The 20,844-nt window shown below is 38.8% G+C and overlaps 1 protein-coding gene across 1 annotated transcript in view; it reads left to right on the top strand.

Moving 5' to 3' along the window:
- Window positions 1-20,844, top strand: part of LOC103103868 (carcinoembryonic antigen-related cell adhesion molecule 5-like) — a 57,861-nt gene that overhangs the window by 25,547 nt on the left and 11,470 nt on the right. Inside the window, exons 8-9 of the mRNA XM_056826225.1 lie at window positions 17,690-17,991; window positions 18,362-18,613. Coding sequence (XP_056682203.1) covers window positions 17,690-17,991; window positions 18,362-18,613 — 554 coding nt within the window. The remainder of the gene's footprint in view (window positions 1-17,689; window positions 17,992-18,361; window positions 18,614-20,844) is intronic.

Raw genomic sequence — 20,844 nt, 5'->3', positions numbered from 1 at the left:
TGTAGTAAATGACTCCTCCTTTTGAGGCCTCTGTTTCTTTATCTGGAAAAATGAATTACATTTTCTCTGTATATAATAGCATTCTATGAGTAAAGGTCCTTTTTATATGGTAGGTATAAAAAGAATGTGAGTTGTCTTCATCATCCTTGTAATTGATATTGTATTATTCTCTTCTGTCCTAGTGATATACAACCTTCTTCATCTCCCAAATTCTAGGACCGCAGGTTCAATGACTGCCCAATACTCTTTCCTTCAATCCCTTTCCCTTGGTGCTGTGGAACCACGGAATATTTCTAGTCTTGGTTGGAGTATAAGCTATGGTCATGCAATGGGGCTGGCCTTGATTCCCCTTCGTAGGGAAATTCTGGAGATGGAAAGGAAGATATAAACTTTGTCTCCTTTCACACAAAGAGATTCACATTTGGACATATATTTTCCTCTTTGTGGCATTAAATGCCACATGGAAGCATGTCTCTTGTGAAGCCTGGTTCTGATCTATTGGCTTTAGTATTCAGTAGCTGGATCCACTGTAGAATTCCTGCTGCCCAATTAATTCACTGGTCTGACTTTCCTATGTACAGATGACAGACCCTCCTTTCCCATAATCACATTAATGTACAGCAGGACCATAGAGAGATCATCTCTGGCCTTAGTTTCCTTTTATTTCATGTAGTTTTATTGTTACAAACCTTAGGGGTATCCCAACTTCCTGTCCCTGCCTCTAGGAATGTTCTGAATGGAGAGCAGGGGGGAGAGATAGAATTGTGAAGTGGGGAAGTGACCTTGGGGAAGTCAGACACCAACAGGATACACTTTAGAGGTGGAATGATTTTTTATTGGCCTCAATCTGTACATGAGGATGATGAAAGCACACATTTTAAATGATCATATAATTATCTGTTTGTCATTTTCTTTTGTTAACTATTTTCCAATTACCTTTTCCCCTGGTTCATGCAGCACCTGAGAATGTTGCAGGCTATGTATTTGACTCCCGTGGTTGAAAAGAGCTTTTTCTTGATTTATTTTTTTCCAATTACCTAAAATCTATTTTCTGTCATCCTTCTACCTTCTACCAGTAATGAAAACTAAAATCTTTGGGACAGAGATGAGTTGTGTCTGCCTGTAGCCACAAATTAATATATTCCTAGGTGGACACCTGAGAAGGAGAGTTAGAAACTGAGAGAAAATGGGTGAAGGGGATATAGAGAAAGAGGAAATAGAACAAAGGAAGAGAGACTCAGAGACCTGGCTTCAAGAGCTTGGGATCCAGCCTGTGTGCTCCTCTGATGGTGGTAGAGAGAAAGAGAGAGTGAACTATATATGTCCTCAAACTTTTATTGGAGGATCAAGGAATGGGGAATGGAGGTAGCTAATGATCATTTTACAAGGCACAAGACTTAACATTGGTTCAACTGACTACCACAAGATCAAATAGGAAGGGTTTATTCAAACATATGACCTGGTATGGAATCTGGTCAGACAAGGTGTGAACTAGGACCCTATGGCAGCTTACCCGGGAATTCTTCTTATTTTTGGACTGTAGATTTGGAGAGTAGTCAGAATTAATACAGTACCTATTAAATGCAATGATCAAGACTAATAAGCCTATGAATCCAGTACATGAGCACATAAGTTGCAATATTTACATATTAATAATTGTTTCAAGATTAAAATACATGTATGATGCCGCATGGACAATCAAGGAAAACTAATTTCAGAGCTCAAAAAATATGTGTTGCAACTTACACCCTCAGTCCATCCCATTTCTGAAGAGAGGCAGCTGATTTCATAGGAAGTCTATAGCTTTTTGTAGAAAGTGAGTAACTTATTTCATCATGGGTCTTCTGCAGTCCTGGTTGGTCAGTGCAGTGATGAGAGGTCCCATGGGTTTCCAAGTTGTTTGCCTTCAGAACAATGTTGGTATTGTATATATTATCTCTTGGTTCTACTCACTTCATTCTGTATCAGTTCAGATAAATATTCTGAAGTTTCTTTTCTTGAACTCATTCTGTTCAATGTTTCTATGAGTGACTTGGATCAAATGAAATAATATCTGTAAAGAGTTTTGTAAATCATGACCATTAATGTTCTACTAATTCTACAGACAAGCAGAAGGCATAATTTTGAAACTGGAAAGAAAAAAAGAAATAATGAGAAAATTGGCAGGATAGGGATTGTTGAAACAGGTAGGATGCAGAAGTAGTTTAGGATGCTGGCACAGTAGACATAATGTGATAAGATGAATGTCATTGGGGATTGATATCAGGTCCTATCCTTGAGTAGAAAAAGTCCAAAACACAAAAAAGCATCGGCCTCGATGAGACAGTGACTGGTACCTATGCCATAGAAAAGAGTTGAAGTAATGGGGTATGGTTGATTTTAAAAAGGGGAAATTGGAGACAGACTATTAATGCCAATTTGGATTGCATAAAGAGATGTTGGGGATTATTGAGAGATCCACAAACTTATTATAAGTGGGAAAGGTAACAGGGTAGTTGAAAAAGCATAATGCATACTTTTTTTAACCCTTCCCTTTTAGCCTTAGAATCCATACTGTGCAATGGAGGTTAAATGAGTGGCCTAGGGTTATATATCTTTGAATTATTTGAGGTCAGATTTCATCCCAGAACCTCTGATCTCTAGGCCTGGCTCTTAATGCACTGAGCTACACAACTTCCTCAACCACCAATGCAGTCTTAAGAGAAGCATATCCATTTCCAAGAATAAGGAGAAGCTGCCCTTCTGTACTATCAGATGGCACTTGGATTATTGTATTTGGTTCTAGATGACTATTTACAAGTGGCAACAGTGAACTGGGGAATGTTCAGCCAGATTGGTGAGGAGTCTGGAGACTCTGAAGATCAATTGAGGGAACTACATATTAGAAAAATGCCTGGGACTTCTACTGAGTCACAATAGGGGGCTGCTAAAGAGTTGTAAGAAAGAAAGACTGCAACATTATCAAAGCAGGGATAATTAACATTTATTTTATGTAGCACACAAGGTTATCCTCAAGAAAAAGGTTGGGGATGTAATATGGAGGCCTCGAAGGAGCAGAAGTTCAGACCTCTGAATACCCTTCCTAATGGATCACACACTGAATGCTCCCAGGGGATTGAAAATCAAACTTAACAACAAGTCTGAGCCAAGGAACCATCCTGCTGGACTTAATTCAAAAGGTACGCCCCCCCTCCCCCCATAAAGCCAGAATCTGAGAACACTCAGGGTTAAGGGGAAGACTGAAGGAAGGTCCCAGGACCCTTCCCCCCACCCACCCAGAGTGCTGAGATTCCAAAGGCAGCGGGAACGTCTGGGTGGTCAAAGGTGCTGGTCTGAAAGGCATAACTTGCAAGCAGAGCTATGCCAAGTTCAGAGTGTCCAACACAGGTGTTGGGGAAGGAGCTAGAGAGGGAGCATAGACCTGGCAGCCTTGTCAGAGTGGTGGAGATCCTCCATATTTGCTCCAGCCTTCCAGGAAGTTTTGGACTCAGAGCACACCCAGCCCAACTAAGCTGAACTTAATCTCATCAAAAGACTCCAGAGTTCAGGGAAACCCAAGCTCCATATCCATCCTCATTGACTGATGGACTTTAATGCAATCAAAAGCCTCCAGAGGTCAGGGAAGCTCAAACCCCACCAGAGGCTACACTGAGAGATCTCCTATTAAAGCTCCAAGAGGGGAGACTGACAGAAGCCCCCAAAACTAAAAAAAAATGAGAGGAGTAAGAGCACAGACAAATATGGGGAGTAAAGAAGGGGTGAATTTCAGCAAACAACGGATAAAGAAGAAAGAAACTACAATAGACAGCTTCTACTCAGCAAATGGAACAGAGGGGGAGAGATCAGCAAACGATAAATCAGAAATCCCAGTGAATTGGATACAGGCTGTGGAAGAATTCAAAACAAAATCAAAAGAAGCTGAAGACAACTGGGAAAATAACTTAAAAATTAAGATAAGTCATCTGGAAACAGAGGCACTTGAACTAAAATGAGAAAATAGTGTCTTGAAAGCCAAAATCAACCAGCTGGAAAATGAGGTAAAGCAGATGAAAGATGAGGCAAAGAAGATGAAAGATGGGACAAAGGAGAAGAAAGACAAGGTAAAGAGGGTGAAAGAAGACCTTCAAAGAAAATCAGATCAGAAGGAAAAGGAGGACCAAAAAGCCAGGGATGAAATTCAGTCTTTAAGAATCAGAATACAACAACTGGATTTAAGTGACCTCACAAGGCAACAGGACACTATAAAACTAAACAAAAAGAATGAAAAAATTGAGGAAAATATGAAGCCTCTCATTCACAAAACAGACAATTTAGAAAATCGTTTGAGAAGAGATAATTTAAGAATCATTGGTCTACCAGAAGACCATGAGAAAAGAAAAAGCCTGGACATAATACTACAGGAAATTATTCAGGAAAACTGTCACAATATCCTAGAACAAGAGGGGAAAGTGGAGATTGAAAGAATCCACAGATCACCTCCTGTATTTAAACCCAAACTGAAAACACCCAGGAATGTTATAGCCAAATTTAAAAACTATCAATCAGACTAAAGAAAAGATATTACAAGCTGCCAAGATGATGCCATTCATGTACAACGGAAACACAGTGAGGATAACACAAGATCTGGTTACATCCACACTGAAGGACTGAAAGGCATGGAATATGATATTCTGGAAAGCAAAGAACTCTGGAACTAGGTCTACAACCAAGAATCAAATACCCATCAAAACTGACTATATTCTTACAGCAGAAAGTATGGTCATTCAACACAATAGAAGAATTCCAAGCATTTGTAAAGAAAAGATCAGACCTGAACAGAAAATTTTATGTCCAAGCATAGAACTCAAGAGAATCATCAAAAGGTAATTAAAAAAGAGGAGGAAAAGAAAAACAAAAAAAGAAGAAAAACATGTTTAAGAGACTCAATAAGTTAAAATTATATGTATCCCAATAAGAAAGAGAGGTCATTGGTAACTCTTAAAAACTGTTGCTATCACCTGGGCAGCTAGTAGAATTACACTTAGAGGGAACAGTGACAAACTGTATAGGATGAAAGGACAAGACACAATAGGTATATAGATATATGCATGCATAAATACATATACGTGTGTGTGTGTGTGTATACAACCAGACCTAAAAAAAGAGGTTAATACTAAAAGAAACAGGAAAAGAATCTAATGGGGGTAAATTTATATGTCACAAAGAAGCTCATGACAGGAGGGGCGAGAACATCAATACACTGGAAGGGTAAAGAGGGTGGAGATAGGAATTACTCATCTCTTATGTGCTTTGAAACTGACCTAAAGAGGGAAGAATAATCCAATTCATTGAGGCAGAGAATAGATTTGCGCCCTATATGGAAATAGAAGGGTAAAAAATGGACTGGTGGTGAGGGAAAGAAATACAAGGGAGGGAGAGGGTGGGGGGGGAATTTATAAAAAGATTACAGGGGAAAATAAGGGGGGGATAAAAAGGGAAGGGGGGTAGAAAGGGAAGTAAAATAAGGGTGGTAATTATGGGGACTGATTATAAATAAACATTAGTGTAGAAGGAAATAGTGAAATAAGAAAAGACAGGACCAGGAGTAGAAATCAAAATGAGGGGAAATACACAGCTAGTAATCATAACTCTGAATGTGAATGGAATGAATTCACCCAGAAAATGCAAGTGGATAGCAGAGTGGATTAGAATCCAAAACCCTAACATATGCTGTCTGCAAGAAACACACATGAGGAAGATAGATACGCATAGGGTGAAAGTTAGAGGATGGATCCAAATCTATTGGGCATCAACTGATAAAAAGAAGGCAGGAGTCACAATCATGATATCTGACAAAGCCAAAGTAAAAATAAATCTAGTTAAAAGAGATAGGGAAGGTAATTACATCCTGATAAAAGGCAGTATAGACAACAAGGAAATATTTGTACTCAACATGTATGCACCAAATGGCATAGTATCCAAATTTCTAAAGGAGGAACTGGACGAGCTCAAGGATGAAATAGATAGAAAAAGTATATTAGTGGGAGACCTGAACCTTCCTCTATCTGTACTAGATAAATCAAACCAAAAAATAAATGAGAAAGAGGTGATAGAAGCGAATGAAATCTTAGAAAAATTAGAGTTAGTAGACATGTGGAGAAAAATAAATAGGGACAAAAGAATACACCTTATTTTCAGCAGCACATGGTACATTCACAAAAATTGACTATGTATTAGGGCACAAAAACATTGCAAACAAATGCAAAAGGGTAGAAATAATAAATGCAAACTTCTCAGACCACAATGCAATGAAAATAAAAATTACTAAGGGTACATGGAGATGTAAACCAAAAATTAATTGGAAATTATACAATATGATTCTCCAAAACCAGCTAGTTAAAGAACAAATCATAGAAACAATTAATAACTTCATTGAAGAAAAAGACATTGGTGAGACATCCTTTCAAAACCTATGGGATGCAGCCAAAGCAGTACTCAGGGGGAAATTTATATCCTTGAGTTTATATATAACAAATTAAGAAGGACAGAGGTCAATGAATTGGACATGCAAATTAAAAAACTAGAAAGTGAACAAATTAAAAATCCTCAGAAGAAGACTAAATTAGAGATCCTAAAAATCAAAGGAGAAATCAATAAAATTGAAAGCCAAAGAACTATTGATTTAATTAATAAGACTAGAAGCTGGTACATTGAAAAAAAAACAAATAAAATAGACAAAGTACTAATCAGTCTTATTAAAAAAAGTAAAGAAAAAAACAAATTGACAGTATCCAAGATGAAAATGCAGACCTCACCTCTAATGAAGAGGAAATTAAGGTAATCATGAAAAACTACTATGCCCAATTATATGGCAAAAATATGGCTATCTAGGTGATATGGATGAATACTTAGAAAAATATAAATTGCCTAGACTAAAAGAAGAAGAAATAAATTACCTAAACAACCCCATATCAGAAAAAGAAATTGAAAAAGCCATCAAAGAACTCCCTAAGAAAAAATCCCCAGGTCCAGATGGATTCACAAATGAATTCTATCAAACATTCAAAGAACAACTAATCCCAATGTTATACAAAGTACTTTACAGAATAAGCCAAGAAGGGGTTCTACCAAGTTCTTTTTACGCCACAAACATGGTACTGATCCCAAAGCCAAGCAGGTTAAAAACAGAGAAAGAAAATTATAGGCCAATCTCCCTAATGAATATAGATGCAAAAATATTAAATAGGATACTAGCAAAAAGACTCCAGCAAGTCATCACAAGGGTTAGCTACTACAGGTAGAATTCATACCAGGAATGCAAGGATGGTTCAATATTAGGAAAACCATCTACATAATTGATCATATTAACAAGCAAACCAACAAAAATCACATGATTATCTCAAAAGATGCAGAAAAAAGCCTTTGATAAAATTCAGCACCCATTCCTATTGAAAACACCAGAAAGTATAGGAATAGAAGGGCCTTTCATAAAAATAATAAACTGTACATATCTAAAACCTTCAGCCAACGTCATCTGTAATGGGGATAAACTCGAAGCCTTCCCAATAAGATCAGGAGTCAAACAAGGATGCCCATTATCACCTTTATTATTTAATATTGTACTAGAAACACTAGCAGTAGAAATTAGAGAAGAAAAATAAATTGAAGGTATTAAAATTGGCAATGAGGATACCAAGCTGTCACTCTTTGCAAATGATATGACGGTCTATTTAAAGTATCCTAGAGAATCAACTAAAAAGCTAGTGGAAATAATCAACAACTTTACCAAAGTTTCAGGATACAAAATAAACCCACATAAGACATCAGCATTTCTATATCTTTTCAACACATCTCAACAGCAAGAATTAGAAAGAGAAATTTCATTTAAAATCACTCTAGACAATATAAAATACTTAGGAATCTATCTCCCGAGACAAACATGGGAACTATATGAACACAACTACGAAACACTCTCCACACCATTAAAACTAGATCTAAACAACTGGAAAAACATTGATTGCTCATAGGTGGGATGGGCTAACATAATAAAAATGATCATCCTATCCAAACTTATCTATCTATTTAGTGCCATACCCATGGAACTTCCAAAAAACTTTTTTTACCGAATTAGAGAAAACCATAACAAAGTTCATTTGGAAGAACAAAGGATCAAGGATATCCAGGGAAATAATGAAAAAAAAAATACATAGGAAAGTGGCCTTGACGTCCCCAATCTCAAACTATATTACAAAGCAGTGGTCATCAAAACAATTTGGTACTGGCTAAGAGACAGAAAGGAGTATCAGTGGAATAGACTTGGGGTAAATGACCTCAGCAAGACAGTCTATGACAAACCCAAAGACCCCTGTTTTTGGGAAAAAATCCACTATTTGATAAAAACTGCTGGGGAAATTAGAAGACAGTGCGGGTAAGATTAGGTTTGGATCAACAAATCACACCCTACACCAAGATAAATTCAGAATGGGTGAATGACTTGAATATAAAGAAGGAAACTATTAATAAATTAGGTGAACACAAAATGGTATACATGTCAAATCTTTGAGAAGGGAAAGATTTTAAAACCAAGCAAGACTTATAAATAGTCACAAAATGTAAAACAAATACTTTTGACTAAATCAAATTAAAAAGATTTTGTACAAACAAAACCAATGTAACTAAAATTAGAAGAGAAGCAACAAATTGGGAAACAATCTTCATAACATAAAGCTCTGACAAAGGTCTAATTACTCAAATTTATAAAGAGCTAAACCAATTGTAGAAAAAGTCAAGCCATTATCCAATTGAAAAATGGGCAAGGGACATGAATCGGCAATTTTCAGTTAAAGAAATCAAAACTATTCATAAGCACGTGAAAAATTGTTCTAAATCTCTTATAATCAGAGAGATGCAAATCAAAACAACTCTGAGGTATCACCTTACACCTAGCAGATTGGCCAACATGACAGCAAAGGAAAGTAATGAATGCTGGAGGGGATGTCGCAAAATTTGGGACATTAATGCATTGCTGGTGGGGCTGTGAACTGATCCAACCATTCTGGAAGGTAATTTGGAACTATGTCCAAAGGGCACTAAAAGATTGTCTGCCCTTTGATCCCGCTATAGCACTTCTGGGTTTGTACCCCAAATAAGGAAAAAGACATGTACAAGAATATTCATAGCTGTGCTCTTTGTGCTTGCAAAAAAAAAATGGAAAATGAGGGGATGCCCTTCAATTGGGGAACGGCTAAACAAATTGTGGTATATGTTAGTGATGGAATACTATTGTGCTAAAAGGAATAATAAAGTGCAGGAATTCCATGGAGACTGGAACGACCTCCAGGAAGTGATGCAGAGTGATAGGAGCAGAGCCAGGAGAACATTGTACACAGAGACTGAGACACTGTGGCACAATTGAATGTAATGGATTTCTCCATTAATGGTAATGCAATGTCCCTGAACAATCTGCAGGGATCTATGAGAAAAAACGGTATCCTTAGGCAGAAGACAAAGTGTGGGAGTAAAAACACGGAGGAAAGGCAACTGCTTGACTACAGTTGTTGAGGGGATATGATTGAGGAGAAATGCTAAATGAACACCCTAATGCAAATACCAACAGCAAGGAATAGGGTTCGGAGCAAGGGCACATGTGATACCCAGTGGAATCACACGTTGACTTGGGCGGGTTGGTGGAAGGGGAGGTGAGGAAAAGAAAATGATCTCTGATTCCAATGAATAATGTATGAAAATGACCAAATAAAGTAATGTTTAAAAACTAAAAACTAAAAAAAAAAAAGAGAAATTGGATACAGACTATTAATGCCATGTTGGATTGCATAAAGAGATGTTGGGGATGATTGAGAGATCTATAAACTTATTATTAGTGGGAAGGTAACAGGGTAGTTGAAAAAACAAAATCTATACTTTTTTTAATCCTTCCCTATTAGCATTAGAATCCATGCTGTGCAATGGAGGTTAAATGAGTGGCCCAAGGTCATATATCTTTGAATTATTTGAGGGCAGATTTGATCCCAGAACTTCTGCTCTCTAGGCCTGGCTCTCAATCCACTGAGCTACACAACTACCCCAACCACCAATGCAGTCTTAAGAGAAGCATGTCCACTTCGAAGAATAAGGAGATAGCTGTCCTTCTGTACAATCAGATGGCACTTGGATTATTGTATTTGGTTCTAGATGACACAATTAACAAGTGGCAACAGTGAACTGGGGAATGTTCAGCCAGATTGGTGAGGGTTCTGGAGTCTCTGAAGATCAATTGAGGGAACTGTGTATTAGAAAACTGCCTGGGACTTCTAAGGAGTTGCAATAGGGGACTGCTAAAAAGTTTCAAGAAAGAAAGACTGCAACATTATCAAAGCAGGGATAATGAAAGTTTATTGTATGCAGCACGCAAGATTTAAAGTTCTCCTCAAGAGAAACAATCTATTCTCCCCAATCCTCCCCAGAATGTGAACAGGGGAGTTAACCCGTTCTCAGGAGATCTTGGAATTGTTTATGCAGCCTTGAACTGAGATTTCTATGTTTTGGTGTACTCAGCAGGAATAGTATGTGTCAAACACCTGGGAAGAGGAATTTTTTCTCATGGGTTCCTGGAAGGTTCACTGCAATTCCCCATTTATTTTTAAGACATCAAATTCCTTTTGGTACAGGATCCCATTAATAGTTTTTTTGCAATTCAGCAAAACTAGTAATTAAAGCTTTTAGCAAACAAGGCAAGCATAAGCAGATAAACAAAATCACAAGTGCACCAACTACAAGAAGAGTCATATCATGAAATAAGGAGGAAAACAATCCTTTTTATGTTTTAATCTAATTATACAAAGAATCTGCAATATGCTGTGGTTAGAGATCCTCCTGAAAGGATGAATCAATATTCTGAATTAATGTACTGAGATTGTTAATATATTTGGTGATGTTTTCATGGTCCCATAATTCCTGTAATTGTAATTTAATTTTTTTCCAATGTTTTTGTGTCATTATTTACTCTTATATAGTAAGCAAAATGCAGTATATCTATAATCACATTTCATGTGTGTTTTCAATGACACATTCTACTTCATTTGTTAGATCAGTCATATTTTTCTGTAACATCATAATACTTTTGTAAAAACTTGTATCAATTTCTTTTTCTCTTTCTAATGCTGAGGTTACATTTGTAGCCAATGCTTTCAAATGATTGGCGTCATTCTCAAGAGAATGTAAGTTAGATACTGATTGTGCTAAAGATACAGAATCTATTATAGTAGAAGCCAATGAAGAAACTAATGCTACTATGCCTAATGCAATACAAGTAATACATCGTTTATGTTGTGGTCTTATTTTTTGTTGTAATACATAAAGAATTTGATCCCCTGGGCTACCATACCATGAATCTTTATGTTCAGTGGCAAAAAGGGCCATGCGTGGTCACTTAATGATTAAGACAGGCCCATCCACCTGTGATCCTACACAGTAACTGACCCTACAGTTGCTACAGGTTACATTCCAATATTCAAATATCTAACTCTTTTGCTTGTTATTTCAGTAATGTTCAAAGCTTCAGGATGATTATTTACTGTAGGTATAAAAGCATATCCCCCTGTTAGGCAAGTCTGAATGTCTAATGTAACACTTGTATTTACTGGTTTTTGGACTTTTCCATTATTAGAAACATTAACATAGTGATACATATTTACTTTATCCAATGCCAGGGCTGTCTTTCCATAAATAATCAAAATCTGTATGAAATTAGCAGAACGTAACCAATTAGCTCTGGGGGCATCACCCACAAAGGCAAGCTGTATCCTCCTATAAAACTATCATGAAATTTATAAGAATCCAGTTTCTTTCCAATACACCTTGTGTCGTTATGCCAAGATACCCAAATCATATTTTTCCAATGAATACATGGTGCCCTTTTAGATCTACACAATAGCAAAGGAGGAAACATATTAACAGTGTCTCTTTGTTCATATTCCATCACAGAAGGACAAATAGGTATTTCTTGTCCCCAAGTACCATCACAAGATTCCCCTAGCCAAACTAAATATTGCAGTTGGCTGTACCCTTTATATTTTACCCCTTTGTCTACACGATAAGATCCTATCCAGAAAGAGTCTGACAGGTCAGGATGACCATAATAATGCGCCTGCAGAGATCTGAGGGGCAGGCATTCAGGATGGTCTCGTGTGAGGCACACTGGGGGTGCCTCAACTAGTCCAGTCCAATTGAAAGACACAAACAATTATTGGCCTGATTATTGTCCTTAGCTTGTCTCTCAAAATGGTAAATGCCAGGAATATCAGAATTAGTTTTTGTATATAAGATGACTTACGGTAAAGTGTGTCCCATGCCGACATACTCTACCCAAGGTGGTTGTTCCCAAAAAACCCATCTCTTTATTCCAGGAGCTGTACTTAAATTCTGGAATAGAAGTAGAAGAGTCAGTATCTTATTGAGACGTAGTCGAGTCTCCTTGTGAGGCTTCCGGAGTCCTCTTCTCGTCCTTCTCTTTATGGTCAGTCAGTCTCTTGAACTCAGCAGGAAAGGAGCCATACACTGTCTTTACCTGTGGAGCCACAAACAAAGCCTTGGCCTTGCAGGACCACTGGGTGAGGTCCTTGCCAGGATTGATCATCATCTTTCCATATGACAAATTTTTCTTCTGTAGCAGGGAATACAGGAGTAGTGGTACCTCAATTTCGTTCATAAGAAAATGCAGAGAAAACATTTTCAGCTCTGGATATATTATTGGAAGTAAAGATCAAATTATTTATAGTATATACAGTTATTGCCAATCGTTGATGTGGGGTGCTGTCTCCCCATTTTTGTTTTAAAAGAAACATTTTTAGTATTTGATTACTATGCTCCACAATAGCTTGTCCTTGTGGAATGTATGGGATACCTGTGAGGTGTTGAATATCCCAAGTTTTACAAAAAAGAAAAAGTTTTTTGGAAGTATAAGCAGGTCCATTATCTGTTTTAAATGTTCTGGGGGGACCAGGCATCTGAAAAGTAAGCCCATAAAAACCCTGAATAAGTATCCATAGTGACATGGATATATTTAAGTCGTCCAAAGGACGGTTTGTGAGTCACATCCATTTGCCGTATATCTGTACTACTTAAACCTCTGGGATTCACACCAATATACATTGGGGGATGGTTTGGAACACAATTAGGACACTTTTTAACAATACTCCTGGCTTGATCTTTAGTGAGTTGCAACATTTGGCCTAAAGCAGTACTATTTTGGTGAAATCTATGATGGATTCCTCAGCTAATTGCATATCAGTTAGATAACATTGAGCAATCAAAGCTTGATCTATGATATCATTTCCTTTAAAAATAGGTCCAGGTAAATTGGTATGACTGCGTACATGCATGGCATACACTGGATGTGTCCTTTGTCATATGACAGTTTGTAATTTACAGAATAACATTTGTACATTGCTTTGAGTAGATCTGATGACAGCTTGTTCTACACCTTGCAAAGACTGAAAAACATATTTAAAGTCCATTATGAGGTTGAAAGGCTCCTGAAATAACCAAAATTCTAGCAAAACAGCTGTTAATTCATTTTGTTGGGTAGAAGAAAAAGGAGTGGTAAAAATGACAGGTAGCTACCTTCCTTGTATACTCCTGCCTTATAACTAGCATTCGCATCAACATAAACATTAGGTCCTGATACTGGAAGATCTCTTAGAACACTAGGAAAAACAACAGGATGTTGGGACAAAAAAGAAAATTAACCTTGTGGAGTGTAGGTGGTAATAGTAATGGGGTATGCTAATAGTAAAGACTAAATATTTCTGTAGTATATCTTTAGCAATGGGTACCCAGATTTCATGAGGATACCATCCTAAACCTGAAACCACATATTCTATGCCTTTCCATATTAATTGAGCCATAAGACAATCCACAATTATAACTTTGTAAAGCCTTTCCCGATTTGCTTTTTAGATGTAACCCTTCAATGACTCTTTGTTTCTGAGTTATGGCTGGTACATAATTGCTCAAAATAATTGCTCAGAATTTCCTTAATTTCAACTTCATTGCTAACTCATTCATCCTTTTCATTTTTGCTTTTGGTAATTATGTTTTCCTCTTTCTTTAATGAAATTAACCAATGGGTCATCTATTTAGTTGTATTTTTATTAAAAAAAGAAAAAAACAGATCCTAGATTTATTTAATTCTGCATTTTTTCTTTTGATTTTATTAAATTCTCTTTGGATTTTCAGGATTTTCTGTTTAATTGGACATTTCCTGATCTTTCCAGGGAACTGAAGTCAGTTGTATCCACAGACAGCCCTAGAGAGGTTAAGATGCCCTAGATCACATTAGGTGTCAACTGCTACTCTGAAACTTTTTATGAGCCAGAGTTCTTCCTGTCCTGTGTAAACCTCAAAATTTCTTAGACTTATAAATGTTGGAAATTTCACCATTGGGAAATTTCATACTTGAAAAATTCCCTATTGATAGTGGGTCTTGGCTATTGGAATGTGAACCCCATTGGCATGGGAGTTTCCTCCTCTTCCCTTCTTAAGATTACTTTAGGACAGAAACCTTTTGCTGAACAATGGAAAGGACTTTGACCTATGCTTAAAGCATAGAACAGGAATTTCTTTGAGTCATGATTGATTTTAGAATTGATACAATGGAGATACTTGGAATCAATTTCCACCCTATTCAGTCCTAACAGGATTGAGTAAGGGCTGCAGCCTAGATCAAAATTTAATTATTCCAATCTCTATCCTCCTCAGGTTAACAGGATTTAGAAAGGGCTGTAGCAAAGGATCAAAGATTTAATTATTTGAAAATATGACCTTCAACAGACATGTGCAAAGGCCAGAGACCTCTGGGTGGTCCTGGGTTAAGCTAGAGCCTCCATTGGCACAGGGAAATTGATGGACATGTGATTGGGAGATGTGAGGACTGAGGGGAGGGAACTTGGAGGGTTTTCCTGAAGGATAGGAGGGTCTGAAGACTGGGGGTGATTGAGGAGTTTGTCTGAGTGGTTGCTGTGTGCTCTGAGAATCTTGCACTGAAGGAAGCTGAAGGTGGGGGCCCTGGAGACTGTTTCTCCATATTTGGTCACGTGAGTAATAGGGACTGATCTCCTTTCATTGCCCCAGCTATCTAAGGGCTTGGGCCTTTTGGCCCAGCCTAAACAGAAGGGGTATTCAAGCCCTATTCCCTTCTCTCCCCTTTCTTTCTCCCTCTTTCTCTCTATCTCTAATTCCTTTCTTCCTCCTGTTTGTAATTAAAACTCCATAAAAGGTTGACGACTGACTTGAGTTTTCATTAAGGAATTACATAGCTGAATTCCTTGGCGACCTTAAATTAATATATATCAGTCTTTTAAAAGTGATTTCCTTGTCACACCTGGTAGTTCCACCTAGTGGACAGAAGGAGACCAATAGCAAGAGAGGAATATCTGAGGCCAGGGATGATTGAGCCAGCCTGATTTGCATCTGATCATAGAGGGGCAAATGTTGGAGTCCATCCTCACCCATGAAGGGATTGTGTTGGATGTGGACCTGTTTATGGGTCTCAGCACTGTTGCAGAGTCAGGCCAGGAATCCTGCTCAGTTAGTTCCCCAAGGCATCCCAAATCATTTTTGGAAGAGAAATGATCAGGGAGTGAAGTCCATTAAAACTGGATCCTCTTTGGCTCTGTGACCTTGAGCTAGTTACTTAACCCCCATTGCCTGGCCCTTTTGCTCTGGAAACAATACATAGTATTGATTCTAATGCAGAAGGTAAGGGTTAAAAAAAGGGTTGTTCTGTGATACACAAGAGATGAAAGGGTACCTGAATGTTGCTGTAAAGAGAATGGAAAATAGTCCCCGCCTGATCAATGTAAGCCACTGAACATCCCCTGGCAGGGGCACAGAACCCATTATAACTCCACCATCCATGGAGACACGTCTCCTCTCCCACTCAAGTCTTCTCTTCTTTGGGCTAAGCATCTCTAGTGCCCTCAATTGGTCCTTCAATTAAATATGTGTGTGCTCTAGTCTCTTCTCTGCTCATGACTCTCTATTGCCTACAGACTATCCTTGAGTGTTCTTGGTCTGTCATTAAACCTTACCCATTCACAAAAGGGCATCAGGCCTTTCAGATACTTCTGGCCATGCATTGTGTGCTCAGACAGCATGAGTCTACATTTGGTACTCAGACTTACACTCTGTACTTTCCTTCCTCTGAACCGTTGTTTGGGCTATTTTCAGGATTTATACAGAACTTCTATATATGTTCTCATTTGGTCCAATAACACTAGGACTGAGAGATTATTTTACCCATTTAACAGATCAGGAGACTGAGACACAGATAGGGACTTGCTAGTAAGACACACAGCCAGTAACATTTTGAGACAGAATTTGAACATAGGTCTTTCTCCCTCTTAGGCTACCACTGGTCACTATGTCATGTCAAGCACTGTATCCATTGATGCTGCCAAAACACCTTCCAAAAAGTCCTACCATGGCCTTCATGGCAGGAGAATGCTCACTGTTCCTTCATATTCTCCCCCCACTACAAAAGGTAGCTAGCTGACCTCAGATTTGTCACTGTCCTGGCCAGTGTCACTTGGCTTTACTGGATACAAATGGGAGGCTCACTCTTCCTCACATTAAACTTCCCAATGGAGACCCAGAGATGGAGTGCAAGCTCTACCAAAATAACAAGGAGAAAGGTCAAGGAAGCTGAAATATTTCTAACTTATGACTATCAATTTGGAAATTATTTTTAAGACAGCTGGCCATGGATGACCCAGGACAGAGGCCTGACGATCCTCATGCATGTGCCCCAGAGATTGCTCTGGCATACATATCTCTCTCAGTGGCAAGGCCTTACTTCCAACTAGAGATAAGGAAACGGCTCTCCTTGGGCCATGAAGACTCTGGGAAAATTATTCCCCATTAGTTTAGATTCCCAGCATAAAACCATATCTGAGCTTGAAGATCACCTTCAACATTCTCATTCTTATCTTATAGGGTAGGAAACACCTAAGGAAAAGGGAGAGGCCAAAGCAGGGAATTCCAGAATCTTCTGTAAAGGGTAGGAACTACTTCCTGTGGACAAATCATGTCCTAGGCACCAGAGATGTTATTGTGGGTTTGAAATCTCCAGACTTGAACCAGGTCTGACCTGACTCCCAGCCTGAGGCTCTTCCTTTTGTTCCCTGATACTAACTGATCTTTTTCCACTCTCTGCCTTTCCTTTTCTTTTCTCTTCAGAATTAAAGTAATGTTTCCCTTTCTGAGCACAGTCTCCCTGTGGCCTGTCCCTAGTCTATCCACACCAACCTCTCCCAATATCCTTATCAAGCTGTCAAGGTAAGGAACACTGGCTTCCGAAAGCCCAGGCCAAGGAATCATAAACTCTTGGTGGTTCTGCCAAGCTATAAAGGCCTCAAATCCAAGCCCAGGTGCTGGATGAAGGGGTCTGTCATCCCCAGTCCTGCTTGCCTCAGCCCAGAAAGACTGAGCACCTGGGGCTTGGACTCCATGTGAAAGTCTTTGTCAGTCACAGGAACTGAAGTTGAACTTTTCCTAAGGCCTGGAGGAGATGAGATCTGCACCAGAAAAAGGGGGGAGCTTTGCTATTGAAATCACAGGTTCTTGGTGTCTGGCCTCCAGCCTGCCAAGGTCTTAGACAGGCCACTTCTAAACCACTTATTTGGTTATAAGGTAAGAAAAAGAACCAACACAGTCATTTTCTGTCTATTCTCTGCGCAGGGCCAGTGTCCAAACCTACCATTGTCACCTCCAAAATTACTGCAGTGGAGACCAAGGACTTCTCATTGACATGCCAGGCTACAGGTCAAATTCACGCTTACCAGTGGTTCATAAACAGAGTTGCCCCAGCTGGTAGCAGGATACAGCTGTCGCCAGATAAGAGGACACTTACTCTCAGCAGGCTCACAAGAAGAGATAACAAAGGGCCATATGAGTGTGAAATCAGGAATCCATTTTATAGCAATAGGAGTGATCCATTCACACTGGATGTTGCCTGTAAGTATATTGCTTCTTCCTATATGGTGCCTGCTTATAGCCTGGTGGTGTGTTCCCAGAGGCCAGGCTAATTCAGTCCCTTCTCTGAGAACTAAAGAGCTAGGCTCTGAGGTTCCCAAACCCCTTCATCTTTAGGGAGCCCAGATTGGCCTTGTCATGTGTTCTGGTGGAGGGTGGCCATCCAGGGTGCTGAACTGGAGAAAGCCCTAAGATCTTCCAAGTTCAGATCCAAACTGTAAAAGTAGAGGAGGAGCTGTGAATTTCCCAGCTCAAAGGAGCATCACAGTGGTCCCTGGTGATGGGTTACAGACTAGGAGATGCCCTTCTTTTCTGCCATAATCTAAATATGGAATCCTTCTTTTTCCCCCAGATGGCCCAGATATTGCCACAATTGACCATATAAGCGATCAGTTCGCAACGGGGATAAATGTTACCTTGAGCTGTGTTGCTGATTCTAACCCACCAGCACAATTCACTTGGTTACAGAATGGACAATCTGTCAGCAACTCAGCCTCATTTTCTATTATTACATCCCTGAATCATATCGGAAACTATACCTGTATTGCAACTAACTCATTTACTGGCTTGACGCGCACTGCAAACAAGACTCTTATGATCTATGGTGAGTAGCTTGATTGGGCCCCCAACTTTGTGTTGGGCTCTCTCTTTCCCTGGCAGAAATAGACATGGAGAGAAATAGACATAAGTGACATTCTGCCTCCGTGGTCCCATGGCACAATGCATTGTGGTAGAAGGAACCTTCTACTCAGAATCATGAAACTTGGATTTAATCATTCCTCCTCTGTCTATTATCTGTGTGGTAAGTGTGTCTCCTCCTTTCACATCCTCAGCTTCTTCATCTGGAAAAGTGAATAATATTTGCTCTGTATATAATAGGATTTTATGTGGGGAAATTACTTTTTACATGTTAGGCACAAAAACATGTGAATTGTCATCATCATCCTTGTTATTGATATTGTATTATTCTCTTCTGTTCTAGTAGCATACAACCTTCTTTTTCTCCCAACTTCTAGGACTGCAGGTTCAATGACTGCTCCATAATCTTTCCTTCCATCCCTTTCGCTTGGTGCTATGGACCCACAGAATGTTTTTAATTCTTGGTTGGAGTATAAGCTATGGTCATGCAACAGGGCTGGCCTTCATCCTATTTGGCAAGGATATTCTGGAGATGGAAAGGAGGATGTAAACTTTGTCTCCTTTCACACACAGAGATTCATCATTGCACCTATATTTTTCCTCTTTGTGGCATAAAAAGTCACATGAAAGTATGGCTGCTATGAAACCTGATTCTTATCCATGTAAAGGGATGATTGGCTTTAGCCTCCAGTAACTGGGTCCACAGTAGAATTCCTGATGCCCAATTAATTCACTGGTCTGACATTCCTATGTATCGATGACAAAACCTTCAGTCTCATAATCACACTAATGGGCAGCAGGTTCATAGAGAGATCATCTCTGGCCTTAGTTTCCTTTTATTTCATGTAATTTTATTGTTACAAACCTTAGGGGTATCCCAACTTCCTCTCCTACACTATGGGGATGTTCTGAATGGAGAGCAGCGGGGAGAGATAAAATTGTGAAGTGGGGAAGTGACCTTGGGGAAGTCAGACACCAACAGCATATACTTTAGAGGAGGGATGATTTTTTATTCGCCTCAATCTGTACATGAGGATGCCTAAAGCTCACATTTTAAATTATCATATAATTATCTGTTTGTCATTTTCTTTTGTTATCTATTTTCCAATTACCTTTTCCCCTGGTTCATGCAGCACCTGGGAATGTTGCAGGCTATGTATTTGACACCTGTGGTTGAAAAGAGCTTTTTCTTAATTTATTTTTTTTCCAATTAACTAAAATCTATTTTCTGTCCCCCTTCTACATTCTACCACTAATGAAAACTAAAATCTTTGGGACAGGTATGAGTTGTGCCTGCCTGTAGCCATGAATTAATCTATTCCTAGGTGGACACCTGAGAAAGAGAGTTAGGAACTGAGGGAAAATGGGTGAAGGGGATATAGAGAAAGAGGGAATATAATAAAAGAAGAAAGACTCAGAGACAGTGCTTAAAAAGCCTTAATGTGTGCTCCTCTGATTCTAGTAGAGAGAGAGAAAAAGTAAACTACATATTTCCTCAATCTTTTATTGGAGGATCAAGGAATGGGGAATGGGAGGTAGCTAATGATCATGTAACATGTCATAAGAGTTAACATTGGCTCAACTGACAACCATTAGATCAAGGAGGAGGAGTTTATTCAAACATGTGACCTGGTATGGAATCTGGCCTGACAAGGTGGGAACTAGGACCCTGTGGCAGCCTACCCAGGAATTCTTCTGACTTTTGGACTGTAGATTTGGAGAGTGGTCAGAATTAATCCAGTACCTATTAAATACAATGATCAAGAACTACTTGCCCATGAATCTGGTATATAAGAATATAGGTTGCACTATTGATATATTAATAATTGTTTCAAGATTAAAATACACCTATGATGCCACATGGACAATCAAGGAAAACAAATTCTGATGCTCAAAAAATATCTGTTGCAACATACACCCTGACTGCATCCCATTTCTGAAGTGAGGCAGCTGATTTCATAGGAAGTCTGTAGGTTTTTGTAGGAAGTGAGTAACCCATTATCATGGGTTTTCTGCAATCCTTGTTAGCCACTGCATTGATCAGAGGTCCCAAGTTTTTCAAAGTTCTTTGACTTCGGAACACTGTAGTTATTGTATAAATCACCCTCTTGGTTCTACTCACTTCATTCTGCATTAATTCAGAGAAATCTGAAGTTTCTGTTTTTGAACTCATTCTGTTCAGTGTTTCGTTGAGTG

This window comes from Monodelphis domestica, chromosome 4 (genome assembly GCF_027887165.1).
Source record: "Monodelphis domestica isolate mMonDom1 chromosome 4, mMonDom1.pri, whole genome shotgun sequence".
In the NCBI taxonomy this organism is placed as follows: domain Eukaryota; kingdom Metazoa; phylum Chordata; class Mammalia; order Didelphimorphia; family Didelphidae; genus Monodelphis; species Monodelphis domestica.
This window is presented reverse-complemented; position numbering and strand designations above follow the sequence as displayed.